Source organism: Chrysochloris asiatica, unplaced genomic scaffold (assembly GCF_000296735.1).
Source record: "Chrysochloris asiatica unplaced genomic scaffold, ChrAsi1.0 scaffold00076, whole genome shotgun sequence".
Taxonomy (NCBI): domain Eukaryota; kingdom Metazoa; phylum Chordata; class Mammalia; order Afrosoricida; family Chrysochloridae; genus Chrysochloris; species Chrysochloris asiatica.
In genome coordinates this window covers 4,856,273-4,880,051 of record NW_006408594.1, presented here as the reverse complement: position 1 = coordinate 4,880,051, position 23,779 = coordinate 4,856,273, and the positions used below count along the sequence as shown (strand labels likewise).

Here is a 23,779-nt window from a genome sequence, read left to right as displayed (position 1 = left end):
ATATATATATATATATACTCCCTTGAATACTTACTGAGTGCCCACAGGGAAGCAGACAACTGGCATGCTATCTCTCTATTTTACGGGAAGAAACAGGCACTGAGAGATTCAATAACTTGCCCAAGTTATAACAGGGCCAGGAAGTGGTAAAGCCAGCATTAGAAACCTGGGCAATTGACTCTTCTAAGAGCTACCAGGCAGTCTGAGAACACCATGCCAGAGCTGGGGGAGGGGTCCACCCACCCAGGAGGCAAGGGGGCTCTCTGCAGCTTTTCACCTTCTCCCCCAGGGTACAAAGCCGCTGCTTCGGCATTGCCTCCCACCACCCTCTGACCCCCGGGACTCCCTGCCTGCTTCTGTCCCCTCTGGCTCCTACCTGGAAGTCTCCTCCATGCTCCTCACTCAGCTGGGAAAAGAACTCTGAGGGATCTGGGATGCGACACTCCAAAACCTTCTTTAGCCTGAAGGAGAGGCAGGGAGAGGGAGGCAGGCTGTGAGGAGGAGGGGCCATGTGTCCTACTGTTAGTATTCCTTCATTCATTGAACCAATATTGATTGAGTGCTCGCTGTGTGCCCAGTTCTTTGTCTGAGAATCACTTAGAAGATGCCTGCTTGCAAGGAGACTAACATTCCAACAGTGATACAGATGTGAGACAAGTAGACAACATGGCCATCTGTTCCATGCTGACAGACATCCAGGTGTGAACAAAAGAAGGGTGGCAGAGAGTCAGGGGACCGAGTGGGCCAGGAACGGGATGTCTGGCACGGAGTGAGTGGGCAGAGAAGTCTGAGAGAGGCCAGATAACAGGCCTGCTAGGCAGTGCTCAAAGGTCGCTGGTCTAGGCTCTGTGCTCCAGGGTGGTGAGTGGGGGCTGAATTTTAGCCCAGGTTCTGCCTGCCAAGCATCTGCCTGGAGGAAAGAGCCCTGTTTTCTGATAATGAATGGTAGCTGTCCTCAAGGGTTGAGTGTATTCTGAGCCCAGCATGCAGTTTCAGCTGGCCAGGAAGCAGGAGAGCACAGGGTCCAGCGGTGATAGAGAATGGATTGGAGCAGCAAGAGTGCCAATGAAGAGACCAGGAGGGAGAATCACGTGACTCTGTCTGGGGAACAGAGGGGCCCTGGTGGCTCAACTGCTCAACTGGCACTTGAAAGGACATTTCCAACCCACCAGCTGCTTTGCTGTCAAGTCAGTTTCAACTCATAGTGTTCCATGTGAGCCCAAACAGAACAAAAGCCATATGAGTCCATTGCTGCCGTCCAACCTGAGGGGCTCATCTTCCAGCATTATATTGGACAATGTTGCGCCGCTCTTCATAAGAAGCTATTTTTTTCAGAAGTAGATTGCCTCCTCCTTCTTCCTAGTCTGTCTTAGTCTAGAAGCTCTGCTGAAACCTGTCCACCATGGGTGACCTGGCATCACAGCAACACATGCAAGTCTCCGGGGCTCCTAGAGCACAGCCCCTGTCTGCATCTGCCTGCTAGACTCTCCTGTCCACACTTGTCAGTGGATGGTCGGTCTCCCTCTGAGCTCCCACCACTGGGACCTAACCGCATTCTCCTCTGTGATACTGCATACACATACACACTTCCCTCTTCCTGGGATGCTCCCCCTGCTCAAAGGATGCTGGTCCAGGCTGTGTGCTCCAAGGTGGTAAGTGGGGGCTGAATTCTAGCTCAGGTTCTGCCTGTCAAACTCACCTGGTAAACTCAGGTTTCAAAGGGAAATATCACTCCCTGGGGTGGGGAAGTTTCTACTCACTGCCCTCAAGCCAGGCTTCTCTCCTGATGCTCCCCTCACATCCTGATCACTGTGTGTTACTGTGTACAAATGTGATTCATCAAGATCTGCCCTCCCGTGAGGATGGCTCCACAGACAGGCCACTGTCCAGCACCTCATACTGCACCTGGCACCCAGCTGCTCTCAGTGAACACAGGAATGCATGAATGACTCACAAGAACCTAGTACACACAGAAGCAGTAACTGGGATATCACACACACACACTTGGGGGGTGCTCTGGGTAGAGTCTTCCATGGGGTTTCACCTCCCAAGCCCCTTCTCAGCTTTTCACAAACCAAGCGGGGGAACCTTTGTGGGTGCACAGGAAAAGTCAGGTGGGGAGGACTCTGAGGTGGCAGATGGACGACAGTGTCAGAGTAGAGCTCTCAGCACTGCCTCTGTGTGTGTGTATGTGTGTGTGCGCATGGGTGTGCACATGTGAGTATACTCTGGAAGAGAACATGAAGGATGGGGAGGGGGCTCTCTTACCAGGGACTGATGTATTGGCATTTGACCAGCAGGCATACCAAGATGATGAAGATGAAGGTAATGGTACCACTGACACCCCCAATCATGTAGCTCCTCCAAGAAAGAGGTAGGGTCTTCCCGGGGGCTGCCAGGGGTGGGAGAAGAGGTCAGGAGAGGGGTTAGAGAAGTGTCCTCACTCACTCTGATCCTGCAACCCTCACTACAACCCCGTCCCATCCCACCCCACTTCCAACCTGATGTCATGCTCTGAGACTCAGTTATAGGCCCTGCATACAACCCCCTGATGGACACCTCAGGTCCTCCAGTACCTTCAGGCCTTGTCCTAAAGGACAGGGGCTGGCTCCAGGGGCTCCAGGTCATGTTGATGTCTTTACGGGCCCTGGTCTGCACCTGAAGCTCGTAGGTGGTGTCTGGACTCAGTGTCTCCAGGTAAAGCCATTGCTGGTTCTGCTTGATGCTCAAGGTCTCCTAGGGCAGAGATAGGGGTGTCAGGGACTGTGGCCTCCCCACTACCCACCCAACCTCACATGACAAAGCCAGGAAGCTGGGCAAAGCAAACTCTCCATTCTCCCCACTTTCTCATCCAACTGATAAGCCCGTGACGTGATGCCCCAGTTATTGGGGGTACAAAGCCCAAAATCACCCCAAGTTCCTCCTCCCACATTAAAAGCCACATGCCAATCAACTCCTACCTCAGGACCCATTCTACACTCTTTTCTTCTCTGTCCCCCGCTCCCTGTCAGCTCCACTGGCTCCCACCCACACTCACATCCACACTTAGAAAGCATGCATCCCCTCCTGTCACAAACTCAGATTCCTCCTCCTCCACCCTGACCTCTAGAATCACTCTCTTATTCTCATTCCCCTCACACAAGCATCCTTCTGATTCTGTGGGAGACCCTGCCCAGACCTCTACAGGGTTAGCTCCATCTTGACTTCAGAGCCCTTCCCTGGGTCACCCAAGTCTAAAGTAGCCTGCCCCAGCCACTCTCAAGACCCGAGTCCATTTCGTTTTCTTGAGAAACCAGCTGCCGCAGAGCTCACCCAGAGTCGTGGTCACCCAGGGTATGCCAGAGTAGAGCTATGCTCCATAGGAATTTCAATGGCTGGTATTTTGGAAGACGACTGCCAAGCCTTTCTTCCAAGGTACTGTTTGTACCACTTAGAGAGTCATTTTCTTTACTGTACTCTCAGAAACTCTTGTTTCTGTGCTTACTGACAGTCTGCTCCCCAGTCCCCATTGAGTTTCCTCAGAGCAGAAACCACTTTCTCCCCAGCATCCAGCACATAGTAGGTACTCAGTAAATATTTGTTGGATAAATGAATGTGTGAGTCCTGGAGACAGTGATTGGGCAGGGTGATCAATAAGTGGATGACTAAGTGTCCCAGGTCTTGGGTCTCTGGAACCAGGTTGGATTTGAAGGGTGGGAGAGTGGCCCCTAGGACCTCAACTCTCACAGATGGTTTGTCACCTGCCTCTCTGCCATAGAATCCTCACCTTGGACCAGCCCAGAGTCAGCTCCAGGTGGGCGCACTGCTCCAGGTGGGACACATGGTGGGGGGTAGGCAGGGCTGAGTAGCACAGGATGGAATTTGCTGCCTTTGTCTGCTAGGGGAGTGTGATGTGGCTTTGCTCAGATGAAGATTTTCCCAGGGCAAAGAGGGGAAGGAGGGTCAGGATAGGTGGGGCCCGGTCACTACTCACCCCCCAGCTGTGGCCTTGGAGCCGTGTCCGGACTTGGAACTCCAGGTAATGTTTAATGTAGTGGGAGACCTGGGGGAGGGTCCAGGTGACGTTGCACCTTCGAGCCTCGATCTTGACGATTTGGAGGGAGGTGGGGGCCATCAGGCGAACTGAAGGCAGGAGAGAGGACAGAAAGAAGAGCGTGCTCAGGTGACCCTGGGTCATGATGTTGAGATACCAGAACCCATACGTATTTCTGCCTTCACCTTTGACCTATTGGACCTTCCCCCAGAGACCTTCATTGCCCATCGCCTCCCTTCCTTCTGATTGCTCAAATGTCACCTCACCTCTTTGAGAAGTCTTCCTTGACCTCCCACCGCCCTCCATTCTTACCCACTTCCTTCCTAGGACGGTCACTACCCGACACATGAAATATTTGTTCTTGTCTCTTCTGACAAGACTTTGAGCTGAGTCGGAACCAACACACTTTGGAAACTTTGTGTTGTTGTTGTTGTTAAGTGCGGTTCAGTTGGTTTCGAATCATAACAACCCTGTATAGGGTTTCCAAAGAGCTGCTGGTGAGTTTGAACTGCCAACCTTGTGGTTCACAGACCAGTGCTGATTCACACCATGAGACTCTGCAGAAGTGTGCACATAATAAAAAGCAAATGCTTATTGAACCGACCATCCCATGTGATCAATAACTGATTATCCTTATTTCACAGATGAAGAAATTGAGGCTCAGACATGTAAATGGTCTGCCCAAGACAATATAGGAGGAGGTTTTGAATCCCATGTCTTTCCAAGAGGCAGCCTCCAAGGTCAACCAAGGTCAGGTGATAGAGTGGAGGAACAGTGAGAGAGAAGGGAGCTTGTGGGTAGAGACAAGATAGGGGCACCAAGCAAAAGTGGTGGCGGTGGTAAGCACACAGCCAATGCTACAAGCCTTCCCCTGGCCTGGCGTGCTAAGGATGGAGACTCAGGGACAGTGAAACCCCTGCTCTCGGGGAACTCCCAGACCAGTGAGGGAGACAGACCCATAAGTAGGTAGTGATGACCTGAGACATAAATTTCCTGATGGAGGTGACCGTTCATTGAACTTGAAAAATGAGTTGGGCTTTTCTAGGTGGGAAAAGCCTTTCAGACAGTGGGATCGAGTGTGCAAAGGTTCAGAGGCACAGATGAGTATTCTGCCTCTGGTGAAGATATAGGCCTGCCAGAGCAGGCATACAGAGACCAGGCTAAAGAGGGAGGTCAGGCCAGGTACTAAGTTACCTTGAATGCCAGGGTAAGGAGCTAGGATTTTATCTCGGGGTGACAGGCAGAGAGACTGGAGCAAGGAGGACCCCAGAGGGGATGACAGTGAAGGAGGGTCCACCCAGCCTTGCCCTGGGGTTCTCACTCACGGTTGTCAAAGGGCTTGAAGTACAGGCTTGTCGCTACCCACTGCTGCTTCCCTTGGTGGCACTTTACGCTTATGGTGACGACATCAGCTGCTGTCAGTATCTGAGACTGCAAAGGAAGGAGACAGGCCTATGGCTGCCCGCAGTGGGAGAGGGTATGTCATGGAGAGGGAAGGTTGTGCCAGTTGACTGGAGGGGAGGTCAAGAGCTGCAGCGAAGATGACGCCCTCCATTTGCCCCACCATCTAAGGCAGGGAACTGAAAACTTTTGTTTTCTAAAGGGCTGATGATAAATGTTTTTGGTTTTGCGGGTCTTCTGGACTCTGTTACAGCCAATCAATGCTGTCCTTGTAGCTTGAAAGCATCTATAAGAGACTGACTGTGTCTGTGTTCCAATAAAACTTTATTTACAGAAACAACCAGAGGGCCATAGTTGGCTGACCCCTGATCTAAAAGTGAAATGAACTGCCTTGATAGATAGTGAGTTCCCCATCACAAGAGGTATACAAGAAAAGTAGGTCTCTCCAAGAAGATGTAGGTCTGGACCTATACATGTCTAATAGCTTCAAGTATGAAAGTGTCCGCTTCCCATCTCTCCCCATCCCATGCCCTGCCCTATTTGGAAGAAAATGGCCAGATATGACGTGTTTTTTGTGGGCAGATACTGCTCAGGTACCTTAGCCCTGTGCCACTTGATTCTCACGGCAGACAATCCATCCCCATACTGTGAACAAGACTCTGCTGGATAAGGGACTTGTCAAAGATCACGCAGCTGATCATCAGGTGAGTCTAGATTCAAACCCAGGTCCTCTGTGTCCACAGCCCCACAGAGGGACTACAGCTTCTAGGCCACTGTGGCTGACCGAGGCTGCTGGATGGCCAGTGCTGGAGTGGGGGTGGGGAGTGTCTGAGATCCTTTCAGGTCTAGGACTCTAGTCACTGCCCCTCTGACCTACCAGGAGCCCCTGCTGTGAGCTAACCTTGACTCCAATCACCGGAAGTCCTGGTACTGCTTAGTCAGGGAATCCTTTCTCTCTCTCCACATCCAGGAGCCTCCCTCATCGTCTTACAGCTGACACTGTATCGTCCCAGATAACAATCATATCACCGCCATTACCGTTGTTGTTATTGTAAAGCTGGTGCCAGTAATACATGTTATGGAGCACTATTCTCAGCAGGGAGTCCTCGAGTAGCTCTGTGGGCTAACGCGTCAGACTGCAAGGCTATTTGAACTGCAAGGTCAGTGGTTCAAGCTCACGAGCTTCTCCTTGGAAACCCTCTACAGGGTCGCTATGGGTTGTAATCGACTCGACAGAACTTAACAACAACAGTTCTCAGCATGCTACATATATTATCTCTTAGCATTCCCATTCTACTGCTGAGGAAACGAAGTACAGAGAGGCTTAGTAACATGCCTAAGGTCACACAGCTAGGAAGAGGAGGACCCAGGACTTGAAGCCAGTGCATCTGCAGAGCTCACAGGGACTCCGTAGTGGTCTGGAGCCAAAGGTTGTGCTTTTATCAGCTGCCCATTCTCCTGACCCTGGAGAATCTGTACCACCAATGATGGTGGGGGAAACTGTGCTCTGGGTGTGCCGCTGACATTCAACAAAAGATTCACACCCATGTGGACACGGCCAAGTCTCCTGCAAGAGGCCTAGGTTCAAATCCCAGTGCTGGTAATCTCTGGCTGCATGACTCTGGGCAGGACAACCAGTTTCTCAGTCTGTTTCCTCCCTGGTCATGGGGGCACTGGGCAGAGTGTCTGTTGGAAGTACTGGAGTTGTAAGCACTGACTGATGATAGCTTACTGTGTTCTGAGAGTCAGTGGAAGCACTTTGGCCCTCAAAACAACCTTAGGCAACAGGTGCCACTATTATTCCCATTTTACAGATGAGGCATGGAGGTTCCCAAAGCTAGCCGGTTTGTGTGTGATGGGACCTGCGCTTGAATCCGGACCATCTGGCTCCAGAATCTTCACTCTTAGCACTGCATGGCCCTTTGTCTGCTGAGAATTGGGGAAGAGCCTAGTGTGGAGTGTGATCCGTGCTCTCCACACTAGGTGAAGAACCGAGAAGTGTGGCAGGGTCACGGGCATGGAAGGGGCAGCGGGTGTGCTGCAGGGTGGCAGGCCTCAGCCCCCAGCTCTCCCTGAGATCTCCGCCCCTCATCACCCATGACTATCCTTTCCCTGGGCTCGGCTACTCACCTCTGGAGACCCAATGATCAGGTTACAGGTCCAGGACTCCCGACTGGTGGGCAGTAGTTTGCAGGTTTTGTTCCACCACCTTTCAGGGTTAAAGAAGCTCCTTAGAAGGGAAGGAGACCTCTGCAGAGCCAGTCCCCCCCAAGGCCCCCTGTGAGATCTCTGTGGCAGTCCCCAACTCATCCTGCCATATTCCCCATAGCCACTCCCCACCCAGCAGCCTGGGAAGACCTTCTAGAAACTCAAACAGGTTCAAGATCTGGGCCCCTCTAAATTCTTCCCATGGGGCTGAGGGTGACAGAAACTAAACGGCTGCTATGCCATGCAGACTCAGAGCAAACCTAGAGACAGTTTGAACTGCTGATCTCCAGTTAGCAGTCCAATACCTAACCCAGAGTGCCACCATGGCTCCTTTGAGGGTGACAACCCTCCTTAAATTGGCCTCTGAACTCCCAAAGATAACCATCTCCCCGCACAATAGGCTAAAACCAGCTTTGCCACCTCCTTCTACCCCGTGGGCTCTGCACCCCCATCAATCAGTTCCTGACAAGACTGCAGAGTCCACCCTACCTTGGGATGTTCCCTTCTCCACCTCCCAACAACCCTCCACTCATGGACCACCTTGATGGCTGGATCCTACTGGTCCTGTCCCCACAGTCGCTCTAAGGATCTCTCAAAATCCCAGATTACTAAAAAGCTCCAGGGTCCCCCTCATTTCCCCAATAACCTCTGAAGTTGAGTCCAGCGGACTTGTGACCCAACGTCCCCAAACCACTTTGTTCAGCCCATCTCCCAGTCCCACCATTGCAGCCTGACCCCTACTTGCATCCAGCCCCACCACAGGGTCTATGGGTCTAAATATCTGACCCCCACATTCTCTTTAATGATGCCCTGCTTCTAGGCCTGGTTTTGTGGGCCCTATTACTCCAAGATGCTCTAAGTGCAGATTTCTTGGAGTTGGAGACTTCAGGTTTCCAAGAATTTAAATGCCAAGAATGGTAAGACTACACAGTCCAAGAAGCCCAGGTTGGTTAAATATTGGGCTGAAGGCGCTCTGGTAGCGTAGTGGTTATGAATCAGGCTGCGAACAGTAAAGTCAGAAGTTCGAAACTACCAGCCGCTCCGTGGGAGAAAGACGAGGCGTTCTGCTCCTGTAAAGATTTACAGCCTCGGAAACCCTGTACAGGGTCACTATGGGTCAGAACCGACTCGACGGCACTTAACAACAACAACAAAGGAACTCTCACACGGAGTGGTTACGAGTCAGGCTGCTAACTTCAAGGTCAGCAATTTAAAACTACCAGCCGTTCTGTGGAAGAAAGATGAGGCTTTCTGCTCCCATGAAGATTTGCAATCTAGGAAACTCCATACAGGGTCACTATGAGTTGGAGCTGACGCCACAGCACAGAACCAGACTAAAGAGTTTGGTGATCTGAATCCAGCAGCCACTCCTCAGAAGGAAGATGTGTTGGCTGACTTCCGTAAAGATTTACAACCTCAGAAACCCCACGGGGCAGTTCTACTCTGCTCTATAGAGTTGCTAGGAGTGACCTTGGGTTTGATTTTAGGTTTTAAGGTTCTGCAGTCAGGCCTGTGCTCCGGAGCCTGCGCTCACCTATTCTCTGACTGGGCGTGAAGTTCACAGTCCTGGGCTTGCAGAGCCCCATCCCGGCTCCAGTCACAGGAGATGTTGGCCTTCGAGTTGTAGAAGCATGTGAGCGTGGAAGCATCTGCCAGGCAGGATGGATATGAGTGGATATAGGGAGCCCCAGCCCTCAGAGTTCACCCACCACCTTTACTCCTGTCACACGCACAGTGTACGGCAACCCTGGCAGACAGAGACAGGACTAGTAGACCCATTTCAGAGAGGAGACAGCTGAGTCCAAGTCCCACAGGCATGTCTAGAGGAGCACCCAGTGTCTTCCTGTGTTTTGCAGACACACGTGGACGCGGTGCAGAGCACGATGAGGGCCCTTGGGTTGAGATGAACACCTCATCTCTGGTCCCCATGGCCCCTGCAAATCCCAGGGGCCTGCTTCTAAGAAACATAGGACTCAGAAGGGGAACCATAGGGCCTGGGTCTCCTCCCCTAGAGGATGCCAGGGTCCTCACCCTTCACAGCTGTGGATGGTCCAGGGCTGGCCAGCGGAAGGAGAAGCATGAGGAGGGGCAGATGCCAGGATAGAGGAGGAGCAGCCATCACATCCATGAGGTAGAGCTGGGGAGGGGAGTGCTGTAGAGAGAAGAGACCTCCAGTGAACACCCCCATGATTGTCCACATTGCCAAGGGAGGCAGGCTCCCCACGACAGGGCCTTTGCACCTGCCAGTTTGTCTGCCCAACCCAAGCACACGCCCCCTCACATTTCTGCTCAGATGTTACCTGCTCAGAGAGAGCTTTCCTGACAGGAATGTGTCAAAAAGCCACTTGTCATCAAATCAATTCTGACTCATAGTCAGTCCTGACCTACAGGACAGAGTAAAGCTGCCTCATAATATTTTCCAGGGTGTGATTTTTATGGTTATGGCTGGGTCAGCTGCTGCAATACACATGTGACACAACCTAGCTTGCTGAAAATGAAGAGGACTTGAAGCACTTAACCGATGAAGATTAAAGACTACGGTCTTCAGTATGGATTATACCTCAACATCTGGAAAGCAAAAATCCTCACACTTGTACCCATAAACAACATCATGGTAAACAGAGAACGGATTGCAACTGTCAAGGATTTTATTTTACTTGGATCCACAATCAATGCTCATGAAAGAAGCAGTCAAGAAACCAAATAGTGTATTGCATTGGACAAATCTGCTGCCAAAGACCTCTTTAAAGTGTTGATCCAAGCTATGGCATTTTCAATAGCCTCATACGAACGTGAAAGACGGACAGTAAATAAGGAAAACTGGAAGTGCATTGCCACATTTGAATTGTGGTGTTGATGAAGGACAGACTGCCAGAAGAATGACAACTCTTTCTTGGAAAAAGTGCAGCCAGAATGCTTCTTAGAAGCATGGATGCTGAGACTTTGTCTCACGTACTTTGGACATGTTATCTTAAGGGGCCAGTCCCTGGAAAAAGACATCATGTTTGGTAGAGGGAAATCCTCAAGGAGGTGGACAGACACAGTGACAGCAACAATGGGCTTCAATGTAACAATTGTGAGGCTAGTACAGGCCTGGGCAGTGTTCTGTTGTCCACAGGGTCACCGTGAACTGGAACTGACTCAATGGCACCTAACAACAACAATCTACAGAAACAGAGTGCCACATATCTCTCCTGCAGAGCAGTTAGTTGGTTCAAACCACCGACCTTTTGATTAGCAGCTGGATGCTTTACTCACTGTGCCACCAGAGCTCATTTTTCATCAGAGCATTTCATTAATTAATTAATTGACTAATGTTCTTCTCTCTCTAAGGCACCCTGGTGGCACGGTGGTTGAAGTGCTCAGATGCTAATCATCCGTGGTTCGAGCTACTCTGAAGAGAAAGATGTAGGTCTCCTTTGGTAAAGATTTATGGCCTTGGAAACCTTGTGGGGTAATTGTACTCCATTCCATAGGGTCACTGTGAGTTGGACTGGGCAGCAGTGGGTATGGCTATCTCTCTATCTCTCCAAGTCTCTGTCTCTCTGTCACCGGCCCTGCCACATAAGTTCAATGAAGACAGGGGCTTTGATTTGTTTTATTCATATCTAGGACCCCAGCATGGAATCCTGTGGTGCAGTGGGTTAAACATTGGGCTGCTATTCACAAGGTTGGTGGTTCAAACCCACCAGCTTCCCCTCGGGAGAAATATGAGATTTCTGCTCCTGTAAAAGTTTACAGCCTCGGAAAGAGCAAGGGACAGTTCTTTTCTGTGCTATGCGGCTGCTGTAAGTTGGAATCAATGGTGGTGGGTGGGTAGGACCCTGGTGCCTAGAACAGTGCCTAGCACTCAACAGGAAGAACTATGGCATGAATGAGTAAGTGAATGAAGGAATGTTGCTAATCCAGACAACCAGAAGGGGTGTCTGGCGATTTGAGCTCTTCACCGAGGCCATCCCCCTGCCTCCACCCATCACAGACCCTCAGAGGAATTGAAGACGTGCTTTGTGGACAGTAGGCTGTAAGCTGAGACAGAAACCTGCTGAGCAGACCAGGGCCCCAGCTTCGCACAGCCCAGGCACTTTCTCAGGGACAAAGGTTAAACCTGCTCTGTGTGGTTCTGGGAGCAAAAGAAATTTCTGGAAAACAATTCTGTCTTTTCTAAAAGTCCAATGGCCTTAAAGGAAAAGGAGGTTTCTGCTCTAAGGGGGTTAGCAGAAGCAGTAAGGGTAACTCTCAGACTCATGCCTAATCAGCCTCACACCCTCCAGGGCAGACTCCAGCAGAGGGGGACCAAGCGGGCAGAAAGTGACTGATCTGGCCCATTTATCTCAAGGAGAAGGAGCTGTGCTGGGGGTCTCACCCCCAGTTCAGGGCCCTGCCAAGGGTCACGCCACCCACCTGGGGACCAAGAGAGGACAAAGGGCCCCAGTCACATCCTCTGATGAGATTCAACCTCATGCACCTTGAGGACCACACCTTTGTTCGCAAATGGGGCATTGGAAGAGTGATTCCCAAACCTCAGAGTTGGCATCAGGCCAACAAGACGCAGGTCATACACAGCACACGCAGGGAAATATGATCATATCATGACAACACTATTCCCTGGCTGGTGCAAACCTGAAGCACCGGACTGCTAATCAAAAGGTTGGAAATTCGAGTCCAGCCAGAGGCGCCTTGGAAAAAAGATCTGGAGATCTACTTCTTTAAAAGCACCCATTGAAAACTCTATAAATCACAGTTCTCTGACACACTTGATGGCAGTTAAAACAGGAGCTCTGGTAGCATAGTGGTTACGAGTTGGGTTGCTAACTACAAGGTCAGTAGTTCAAATCTACCAGTTGCTCCACAGGAGAAAGATGAAGCGTTCTGCTCCCATAAAGATTTACAGCCTCAGAAACTCCATACAGGGTCGCTGTGAGTCAGAATCAACTCCACGGCACATCACCACTACTATGAATAACAAATATTATAGAAGATGATCACCAAGCCTTTCTTCTGAAGCACCTCAGGGTGAATTCAAACCACTGACCTTTCTGTTTGTAGCTATGCTTACCAGTTATACTTCTCAGGGCTTCCCTGGGTTTATGTACATAGGTATGAAGTAAACAGGCTGGTGGTATTGTAGACCTTAGCCCATCTATTTGAGCCTAGGTGTGTCTGGCACTAAAGACCCCTTAGCCATGTTCTTGTTACTAAGTGCCGTCATGTCGGTTCTGACTTAGAGCATCCGAGTATTGGGTCTCTGAGGCTGTACGTCTTTTCCCAGGACCTGAAAGTTTTCGTTCTGTTGTGCATAGAGTCACTATGAGTTGGAAGTGACTCGATGGCACCTAATCTTTTTCGCACAGAGCGTCCAGTTGGCTCGAACCATCAACCTTGTGGTTTGCAGTCCAGTGCTTTACCTGGGAGTCACCCTGCTCGGCGCTCCCTCTACCACAGTGGTAGTGGTGTGCCGTGGTGGTAGTGGTGTGCCGTGGGATCGGTTCCAACTCAAAGTAACCCTGGACAGGGTTTCTGAGGCTGTAAATCTCTACAGGAGTAGAAAGCCTCATCTTTCTCCCATGGAACGGCTGGTAGTTTTGAATTGCTCACTTTGAGGTTAGCAGCCTGACTCGTAACCACTATGCTACCAGAGCTCCGGCTACCATGGCAGCATTTGGAATATAGCATGATTCTCCCCACAACAGGCTTCAGATGGGGCTCAAACACAGGTGGATGTGCCACCAGCAGTGGCATTCCAGATACTGTCTAACGGGCTGTCAAGGTGTGTTATCAATGACCTCTAGCCACACCATGGAAACTCTAGCTCATTTAGCACAGGGTGGGGCCTTGGCCATGTCAGGCTGCAGTGGAAACCTGTGCGGGGCCAGGTGGGGGAGGGAAACGAGGAATGTGAGCCAATGGTCATTTTCAGGGTTGGGGGTACTGGAATGAACTTCTGGTGTGTGTGGGGGGGGGTGACCTGAACAGAGAGGTGGTGGCAGAGGGGAGGAGCAGCAGGCAGACCTGAGCGATTGAGAAGGTGGGGAGCCCGTCAAACCCGACCAGCTGAGATCCTGGACATCAGGCGTCGGGTTCAGTGACCTCTCAGCCTCCCTTTTGTCCTTTCCTTTTTCTGTGTCCTCTCATCCTTCTTTCTCTTGAGTCTCCCGTTGGCTCCAGCCCCCACCTCCCACAGGCCTTTGTCCAACTCAGTACTTCCCCTGAGTCTCAGTCCTGCTCCCCAAGGCCCCTAGGACCCCGGAGGAGACTCCCTGGCCCAGCGAAAGGCCCACTCACGGCTATATCTCTCCCAGCTGATTTTAGGGTTGGGGACATTTGTGCCCTCCTCATTCTAGTCCTGTGCCATTCTTGAATGTCACCTTCGTCCCCACCCACAGACGGGACAACTCTTCTCCCCTTCTCCTGCCACCAGTGCCACCATCCCAGCCCAGCCTCGACAGTTATAACTGTCTTCCAAAACCCAGTTCCCAGTCTTGGTGTGATGCTGTAGGATAAACACTGGACTACAAGGTCAGTTTGAACCGCACGGTCAGTGGTTCAAAACTCACCAGCCGCTCCTTGGAAACCCTACAGGGTCACTATGTGCCGAAACTGACTCAAGGGTACTTAACAGTAACAACAAAGTCAGGTTCCAGCCACCACCTCCCTGCCCAAAGCCTCCCACAGGCTAAAGTTGAGGGTTTCCAGGCTTCTGTGATTGGGCTCGGCCAGCGCTTCCTTCGTTCTCGCAGCAATAGATACACACATACACACACCATGTCCACCTGACTACAAACCATCGCCTCCTGGCAGTCAGAACACTAAGGCAGCCAGTCTCCCATCTACTGCCCCCTAAAGAACCCTGCTGTCCTTTGAGGCTCGACTCGAATCCCTCCTTCTCCTCCCTCCAGGGAGCCCTCCCTGACTCTCCCATGAGCCTTTTGCCCTCTGCTTGAAGAGGACAGCAGCAGGACACAGGACAGACTGTCGGCCGATCCCTCCATGAACTACTGAGCACAAAGCCTGGCTCCATGGGACTCAGATGTAGTTGGCTGAATGGATGAGGTCAGAGACCTCCAGTACTGCATTAGGAAGCAGGGCTGTTGGGTACACAGTGGCCTGGTCCAGAAAGCTGTCAGCTTCATCTCCCCAGGTGGATGATCCCCAGAGTTAGGTTCAGGGATCCCCATGTTTCAGAGCTGAAAAGACTCTCTGATGAGTTGAGGCCCATATATGGGAAAGACTTACCCAAAGTCACCCCATTAGAGAGTGAGCACCGACCCTTGTATCCTTCAGCCCCCTTAAACTACACCAAAAGCTATGTCGGTCAGATTCTATTAGAAACTCCTATAGTACATTAGCTTATTTAGTGGAGAAACTCTTATTATCCCTGTGTTCAGATGGGGAATCTGAGACACAGCGAGGTTCAGCAAATTGCTCAGGGCCACAAAGCTGCTAAGAGGTAGGATCTGAACAAGGGCAGACTGGCCAGAACCCAGGCAGGGGCCCTCCCCTCCTATTACTCCAACACGCCTCCCGCCCACTACAATTCGCAAGATTAGTAAGCCAGCATCGGTGAGCTAATATCAGTACTTGAGGATGTGTACTGAACTCGGACTCAGGGCCAGGCCTGGTGCCATGAGTGCAAAGTAAACATGCTCCCTCCTTCTTCCCCTCGACTCAGGGGGATTTGGGTTTTTATTACTTGCACTACATTCACGAGGAAATGAAGCTGCCAGATATTAGCCGTCCATGGTCCTGCACATGACAAGAAGCAGAGCTGGTATTGTAACCCTGGTCTCCACCCCAAGACCCATTCTCTTTCAGGGCCCACTCTGCCCAGACCCTGCCCCAGATACTGACACAGAATGTAGGCCGATGACCTCCCTATCCTGAGAGTTCACAGACCACCAGGTGATACATCTGCCCTGGGACACAGAGGTTCGCAGGGGCTTACCTTGTCTGACCACTAGCCCCCCAGAGGTTGAGTTTCCTGGGGTGCTTCCTGTTGTCTCCTTCTTTGGATCTCCAGATAGTATAGGGTGTAGGGCATAGGAGCTGCAGAGTCCAGTAAGAGGCTCCCAGAAAGCCCCTCCTATGCCTCTTTCACACTCCGTCACAGCTTGGGACAAGAACGCTGTGGGTCATTTCTGAACAGATGGGGAGTGATCAGGGCGTTCCCCCATGGCCAGCCCCAGGGTGACAGGAGGAGGATGGGGGCAGAGGCGTACAAGGCTGAAGGGAGGTCAGGGGAAAGCTACAGGTCTCAGCAAGGAGACTAGCTGAGCTGACGGGAGAAGGCACTGACTAGTGCTCTTGTAGCTCAGAGGTACCGAGAAAGCACACCCACACCCACATGGAGAGGTAACAGGCCAGAGGGAGGAGTTCAAAGGTGCTGGCGGGAAGAGGGCTGTGGCTGCCCCCTGGTTCTACAGAAGAGCAAACTGTGGCTCCGAGAGACCTTCAGCCCGAAAGTGGCGTGGATCAGGTGTCCCCAGGACCCCTCCTGGGCTCACTCCCACGGACTCATCATGGCCCACCCACACATGAGTGCGCCCTGCCCTTCAAAACTTCAGCGCCCACTCACTCCCACTGACTCATCACAGCCCCACTGCAACCCAGGGAGGAGGCTACTGTCATCCCATCTTACAGATGCCAACCAATGAGGCTCAAAGTCAGGCCCTCTGGTTTCAAGTCAGACAATGATGGTGGTGTCCAGCACTGATCTCGGCACATCCTCTCTGTCACCTCAGGCTCAGAGGGGCCCCAGGAAAGGGAACTATTATCATCCCCCTTTCAGATGAGAAGATAGAGGTGCAGAGTCTAGAGATATCAGGTATTCAGACCCAGCAGGGCTGACGTTGTAAGGCTGCAGGATTCAGGCAAGCTAGGGCAAACAGTAAAGCAGGGGTTGAGTAGGTTACAATGTGTGCCCCTGACTTCTGACTTTGATGCACCCCTAACCCCCAGCTTTCCCCCAATTTTCCCTTGTCCTCTCTCCTCTTTCTCTCTCTCTCACAGACACACTCAGGATCTGCCTCTGGGAGTATCTCCCCAGCTGGGCACAAGATCCTGGTTGTAGGGATGGTGCCGTCCCTTGGCCAGCCCTCGGGGCTCCAACACAGTTATGGGTGTGGAGAGATTATGCCCCCAAGAGGACTCACACTCCAGAAGGCCCCAGTGATGACAGATGGGATCCTACCCCTAAGTCCAGGAAACCTGGCTGGGCTGTCCAGTCACATAACCAAAGAAGGGGCAAATCCAGACTCAACCCCAAGTGTCCAGCCTCTAACTCTGGGCTCGGAGAGACTCCCAACACATTCCACCCCACAGCCGGTGTCAGACGGTAGCACTTTAAACAGCCTGCCTCCCTCTATGTGGTCCTTGTTCCCAGAGGTCAGGAGGTGGCTCCCATCCCACCAGCCCATATCTGGTCACCCTCTCTGGGCACCCCCACCTGAGGCTCAGGCTGGCTTCCCTTCCCACCTCTTTCTCCACCCCTCGGAGTTAGGGGCTACAATACCCATAGCTCCAGCTCATCCCGGGGTGTCCGTAAATGAGAGGTGATCTGGGACCAAAGACCAGTTTTTTCTGAGTCTGCTCTCTCCCCAGGGGATCCCAAGATAAGGATGGGATGACGATGTCTAGGGACTAAAAATCAGATAGAGACTGCTAAGGGAACTGAATCAGAGTCTTCCCCGAGGGCGGGGTATGGGCAAGGTAGGGCATCACCTGGCTGAAACTGGAGGCTTCGGCACAACCTCTCCGGTCCTCCCTGACACTGGAGCCGTGGCCATCTCCCTTGGGTCCTACTCCAGCTCTTCAGTCCAAGTAACAGATGGGTGAAGGAGCAAGCCGATGCGACTAAACCCCAAGGCCAGCCCACTTCCTGTGCAGAGGATGGAGGGGCCAGGGCCTGGGTGTGGGAGGGGCAGACTGGGCTGGTGAGAAAGTCTGAAACTCCTTCAGGTACCTAGGGACAAGATAAAGATCACCTTCTTCCGCTAGGGGGGCTGGGGGAGGTGTCCCGAGAAAGAGCTGGGCTGTGGGTGTTGCGGCAGTATGCGCAGGCGCATACACACTCCCGTTTACACATTGTTAATGATCCCCACTGTATACAGGAGTCCTGGGGAACATAGCTCCTCCCTTCTACTCCACCCCCACCTTCTCACAGGCCACCCAAAACCTCTAACACTTTCATCTGGTCACACACACTCACAGCTCCCTCACACTAATCCCAGCCAGGGACACACCCATCTTTCAGAAAGCCCCTTTGTCACCTTGCCTCCCAGGAAGCCCCTTACTAAATTTAGTATTCAGAAGCAACTATTCATCAGGGCTTGAGAACAATTTGATGACTATTTATTTAACATTCTAGAACTTTCATCTGCCTCTAAATTCATGGCTCATAATCCTTTTTTAAGAGGCTTTTTTAAAAATAGAATTTAATTTTTGTTGTTGTTGAAAATATACAAAGTAAAACATATACCAACCAGTTCAACTCTTTCTACATGAACAATTCAGCAACATTGTTGTACAACCGTCTCAACCTCCTTTTCTGAATAGCCCCTCCCTCTTTAATATAAACTCACGGCCCTCCAACCTTCCTGTCCAACTTTTCAAACTGCTGTTGTTTATTGGATCCCAGGTACATAATTCTTTATAAGAGCACAGGGCTCCAGAGAGACATCCTTACTAATTGGACTAAACTATGTTGTCTGTTGTTGTTAGGTGTCAAGTCAGCTCGGACTCCTAGTGACCCTATGCACAAAAAAATACTGCCCTGCTCTGTCTGTACCCTCCTCATAACTGTTCTGTGGGATTCTGTTGTTGCAACTACTGTGTCAATCCTCCTTCTTGGAAGTCTTCCTCTTTGGGGCTGTCCCTCCACTTTAACAAGCATCATGTCCTTCTCCAGGGACTGGTCCCTCCTGATAACATGTCCAAAGTACATGAGACAAAGGAAGTCTCGCCACACGCCCTTCTAAGAAACATTCTGGCTGTACTGCATCCAAGACAGATTTGTTTGTTCTTCTGGCAGTCCAAGATGCTTTCAACATTTTCCCTCAACACTACCGTTCAAATGAATCACTTCTCCAGTCTTCTTCATTCATTGTCTAGATTTCATATGAGGTAGCTGACAATACCATGGCTTGGGTCAGGTGCACCTTAGTCCTCAAAGTGACATCTTTACTCTTTAACACTTTAAAGAAGTCTTTGGCAGCAGATTTGTCCAATGTAATATGTCATTTGATTTCTCAACAACAACGACTTATTCATTGCAAATACCTTTTCCGACAACATAAATGGCTACTATACACCTGGACCTCACCACATGGAACACACAGGAATCAAATTGATTACATCTGTGGGAAGAGACGATGGAGAGCTTCAATGCCATCCATCAAAACAAAGCCAACTGTGGAACAGAACCTCAATTGCTCATATGCAAGCTCATTGAGAAGTTGAAGAAAATTAAACCAACCCCATCCCATGGTAACCAAATACAACTTTGAGTATATTCCATTTGATTTTATAGGTGGAACAGATCTGATGAACTGAACACTAATAGCAAATCGTCCGAGTTTGTGGGCTGACATTAAGAACATCATACACGAAGAAAACAAAAGGTCATTGAAAAGACAGGAAACCTTGGGAAGACCAAAGCAGACATCAGAAGAGACTCTGAAACTTGGTCTTGAATTTAGAGTAGCTAACGTGAATGGAAGAAATGATGAAGTAAAAGAGTTGAACAGAACATTTCAAAGGTCAGCTCGAGAAGACAAGGTCAAGTATTATAATGAAATGTGCAAAGACCTGGAGTTAGAAAACTCAAATGGAAGACCATGCTCAGCATTTCTCAAGCTGAAAACAATTGGAGAAAAAATTCAAAACTTTTACTTGCAAGATTGAAAGATTCTATAGGCAAAGTATTCAGGAAGCATCACAAGAAGACTGGATGGAATATACAGTCACCGTATCAAAAAGAATTGGCTGGCATTCAACCATTTCAGGAGATATATGATCAAAGCCTGATAACACTGAAGGAAGAAATCCAAGTGATGTCATTTCTGATCTCAAATGGTTGTTGGCTGAAGGCAGAGAATACCATAAAAATACTTACTTGTATTTTCGTGACTATGCAAAGGAATTTGAGTATGTGGAGCGTAAAAAATATTTTGAAGGATGGGAATTCTGAAGCACTTAATTTTGCTTATGCAGAACCTATATGTAAAACAACAGGCAGTTGTTTGAGCAGAACAAGGGGAAACTGCATGGTTTAAAATCAGGAAAGGTTGTATCCTTTCACCATATTTATTCAGTGTGTTTGCTGAGGAAACAGTCACAGAAACTGGACTCTATGAAGCAGAATGTGACATCGGAATTGGAGGAAGGCTCATGAACAATCTGTTACAGGCAGATGGCACAACTTTGCTTCCTGAAAATGAATATCAAAGAATACAGCCTTCAGTATAGATTACAGTTCAATGTAAGGAAAACAATAATCCTCACAACTGGACCAATAAAAGGCATCATGATAAATGGAGAAAAGATGGAAGTTGTCAATGATTTCATTTTACTTGGATTTAAAATCAATGGTCATGGAAGCAGCAGCCAAGAAACGAAATGACATAATGCAAATCTGCTGCCAAAGATCTCATTATAGCGTTAAAGAGCAGAGATGTCACTTTGAGGACTAAGGTGCACCTGACCCAAGCCATGGCATGCTCAGTCGCTTCATGTGTATACATAAAAACTGGACAATGAATAAGGAAGTGCATAGAAGAACGGATGCATTTTAATCATGGTGTTGGCAAAGAATATTGAGAGTACCATGGACTGCCAGAAGAACAAACAAGTGTGTCTTGGAAGAAATACAACCATATGCTCTTTAGAAGCCAGGATGGTGAGACTTGGTCTCACAGACTTTGGAAATGTTATCAGGAGGGACCAGTGCCTGGAAGAGGGCATCATGCTTAAGAAAGTAGAGGTCAAGGGAAAACAGGAAGACCCCTGGCAAGATGGATTAATGCAGTAGCTACAACAGTGGGCATGATTGTGAGGGAGGCACCGGACCAGGCAGGGTTTTTGTTCTGTTGTGCAGAGGGTCATTATAAGTTGGACTCGATGGCACCTAACAATAATATTTACACTTAATAGACAATTGTTGTTGTTGTTAGGTGCCATCGAGTCCGTACCTACCTATAGCGACCTTATGCACAGCAGAATGAGCCCATTGATGCTGCCACTTGGCCATCCATCTCATTGGGAGTCTTTCTCTTTTTCTCTGACCCTCCACCTTACCAAACATGACATCCTTCTCTAGAGACTGGTCCCTCCTGAAAATATGTCCGAAGTATGAGAGATGAAGTTTGGACATCTTGGCCTCTAAGGAGCACTCTGGCTGCACTTCTTCCAAAACGGATCTATTGGTTCTTTTGGCAGCCCATGGCACTTTCAGTATTCTCCTCCAACACCATAACTCAAAGGCATCAGTTCTTCTACGATCTTCTTTATTTACTGTCCAGCTTTCGCATGCATATGAGGTTATGAAAATACCATGACTTAGGTCAGGCACACCTGAGTCCTCAAGCTGACATCTTTGTTCTTCCATACTTTCAAAAGGTCTTGTGCAGCAGATTTGCCTAATGCAATATGTCATTTGATCTCTTGACTTGCTGCTTCCTTGAGTGTTGATAGTTAATCCAAGAAGAATGAAGTCCTTGATGAGTTCAACCTTTTCTCCCATTGATAAGAATGTTGTTTATTGATCCAGGGGTGAGGATTTGTGTTTTCTTTACATTGAGATGCAATCCATACCGAAGGCTGTGCTCTTTGATCTTTATCAGTAAATGTTTTAAGTCCTCTTCACTTTCAGCAAGCAAGGTTGTATCATCTGCATATTGCAGGTTGCTAATGAGTCTTCCTCCAATCCTGATGCTATGTTTTTCTTCATAGAACCCAGCTTCTGGGATTATTTGCTCAGCATACAGACTGAATAAGTATGATGAAAGAATACAACCTTGTCGCACACCTTTCTTAACTTTAAAACGTTCAATGTTCCTATGTTCTGTTTGATCAACTGCCTCTTGCTCCAGGTACAGATTCCTCATGAGCACAAGTAAGTGTTCCAGAATACTCATACTTCGCAATGTTGTCCATAGCTTGTCATGATCCACACCATCGAAAGCCTTTGCGTAGACAATAAAGCACAGGTAAACATCTTTCTGGTATTTTCTGCTTTCAACCAAGATCCATCAGACATCAGCAATGATATCCCTCATTCCACAGACATTGTTGTTGTGAAGTGCCATCAAGTCAGTTCCGACCCATAGTGACCCTGTATAGGGTTTCCGAGGAGGAGCTGGTGAGCTTGAATGGCCAACCTTGCAGTTCAAACGGCTTTGCAGTCTGACACATTAACCCACAGCACCACACCACAGATGATAGTATAGTGTAAACATAACTTTTTATGCACTGGGAAACCAAAAAAAAAAAAAAAATGTTTGACTCACTTTATTGTGACGCTCACTTTATTTCGGTCATCTGGAACTAAATAAACCTGCATTATTATCTCTTAGGCGTGCTTGTACTCAACATGTACAATGCACCTCGTGTCATGGTCACACACAGTAGGCTTGAAACAAAGGCCAGCTCCTTTTCCTCTCTCCTTCTCTCTGGAGTAAGCCACCCTGGCTGCCAACAAGGGAAAGAAGTGCAATGAGAACAATGAAGCAAGCAGAAACAAGGTTTATAAGGCAGAGGCTTCATGAGAAACAAGGAACACTGATTTTCCATGGGATGGAGACCAGATGAGGAATATACTCCCTGCCCTCAAAATAAACGAAAAGCTTTAAAACACGCAGTACCAATTGAATCATGTTTCCCCAAAATTCCAATCACCACCATCACCTGGAACCTTAGAAAGTGACCTTATGTGGACATCAGGCCTCTGCAGATGTCATTAGATAAGGTCATGCTGGATTCTGGTGTAGTTCTAAGAGAGAGATTCAGACACACAGAAGCACACGGAGGAGAGGGGCATGTGAAGTTGGAGGCAGACATGGGAATGCTGCATCTATAAGCTAAACAACGTCAAGGATTGTGTGCAACCACCAGGAGCCAGGAGAGAGGAATGGAATGGATTCTCCCTCAGAGGTCTCCAGGAGGAACCCACTCTGCTGAAACCTGGAATTTGGACTTCCAGTTTCCAGAACAAAATAAATTTCTGTTGTTTAAGCTGCCTAGGTGGTGGTATTTTGTTATGGTAGTCTGAGGAAATGACTAGAAATTTATAAAGAAAAAAATACACCCCTACTAAAGCCAGAAATTGGCATCCTGGTGTGGCACTGTGGGTTAATGCACAGGACTGCAAGATCGATTTGAACTGCAACGTCAGTGGTTCAAGCTCAGCTGCTGCTCCTTGGAAACTCTACACAGGGTTGCTATGAGTCAGAACCGGCTCAACAGCAACAACAAAGTCAGAAATTGGCATCCTGCTGTGGTGCTATAGGATAAGCACTGGACTGCTAACTGCAAGGTCAGCAGTTCAAACCCACCAGCTACTCTTTGGAAACCCTATACAGGATTGCTATGAATTGGAATCAATTCGATGGCACACAACGGCAACAAAGGCAGAAATTATGGACCCAGCGTGTTACAAGCAGATACAGGTCAACAGCTTTGTCCTACTCCTCCCTTTGTCCTTCCCAAGCCTCCATTTTCTCCCTCCGTTACTCATTGTTTCTTTTCTTCATTCAACAAAGACTTACTGAGTGAGCCTCCAAGATGTCTTGAAATCCAGGCGGGCACAATGAGCCCAAGACTACAGCTGAAACCTGCCCTTAGGCTGTGCACAAGTCAGCCACTGGGAGAGGAGAGGGAGCTGATGGCGCAAACCAGCCATAGCGCCCTCTAGAGTGTGCAGCAGTAAGTGCAGCCTGCATCAGAGGAGGCGACCTGAACCAGAGGAAGGAGAGAACAGCCCCTTCCCAGAACCCCTCACATCAGGTCTAGGGATTCCTGCTTTTGCTAAGGGATCCAGATCAGGACACTTCAAGTAGAAAGGCAGAGAATGGAGCAACTTAAACATGCACACAGTCTTTGTACCAGAGTCCTGGTATGGTGCTGTGGGTTCATGCGCTGGACTGC

At 49.5% G+C, this 23,779-nt stretch overlaps 1 protein-coding gene across 1 annotated transcript in view; it reads right to left on the bottom strand.

Annotated features, from left to right (window-relative positions):
* The window catches only part of IL2RB (interleukin 2 receptor, beta), a 12,721-nt gene extending 2,960 nt beyond the window's left edge, over window positions 1-9,761 (bottom strand). Inside the window, exons 1-8 of the mRNA XM_006865278.1 lie at window positions 9,674-9,761; window positions 9,177-9,291; window positions 7,565-7,643; window positions 5,359-5,464; window positions 3,974-4,122; window positions 2,577-2,736; window positions 2,269-2,392; window positions 377-461 (exon numbers count right to left, since the gene is read on the bottom strand). Of these exons, the coding sequence (XP_006865340.1) occupies window positions 377-461; window positions 2,269-2,392; window positions 2,577-2,736; window positions 3,974-4,122; window positions 5,359-5,464; window positions 7,565-7,643; window positions 9,177-9,291; window positions 9,674-9,761 (906 nt within the window). The remainder of the gene's footprint in view (window positions 1-376; window positions 462-2,268; window positions 2,393-2,576; window positions 2,737-3,973; window positions 4,123-5,358; window positions 5,465-7,564; window positions 7,644-9,176; window positions 9,292-9,673) is intronic.
* Window positions 9,762-23,779: the final 14,018 nt, after the last annotated feature.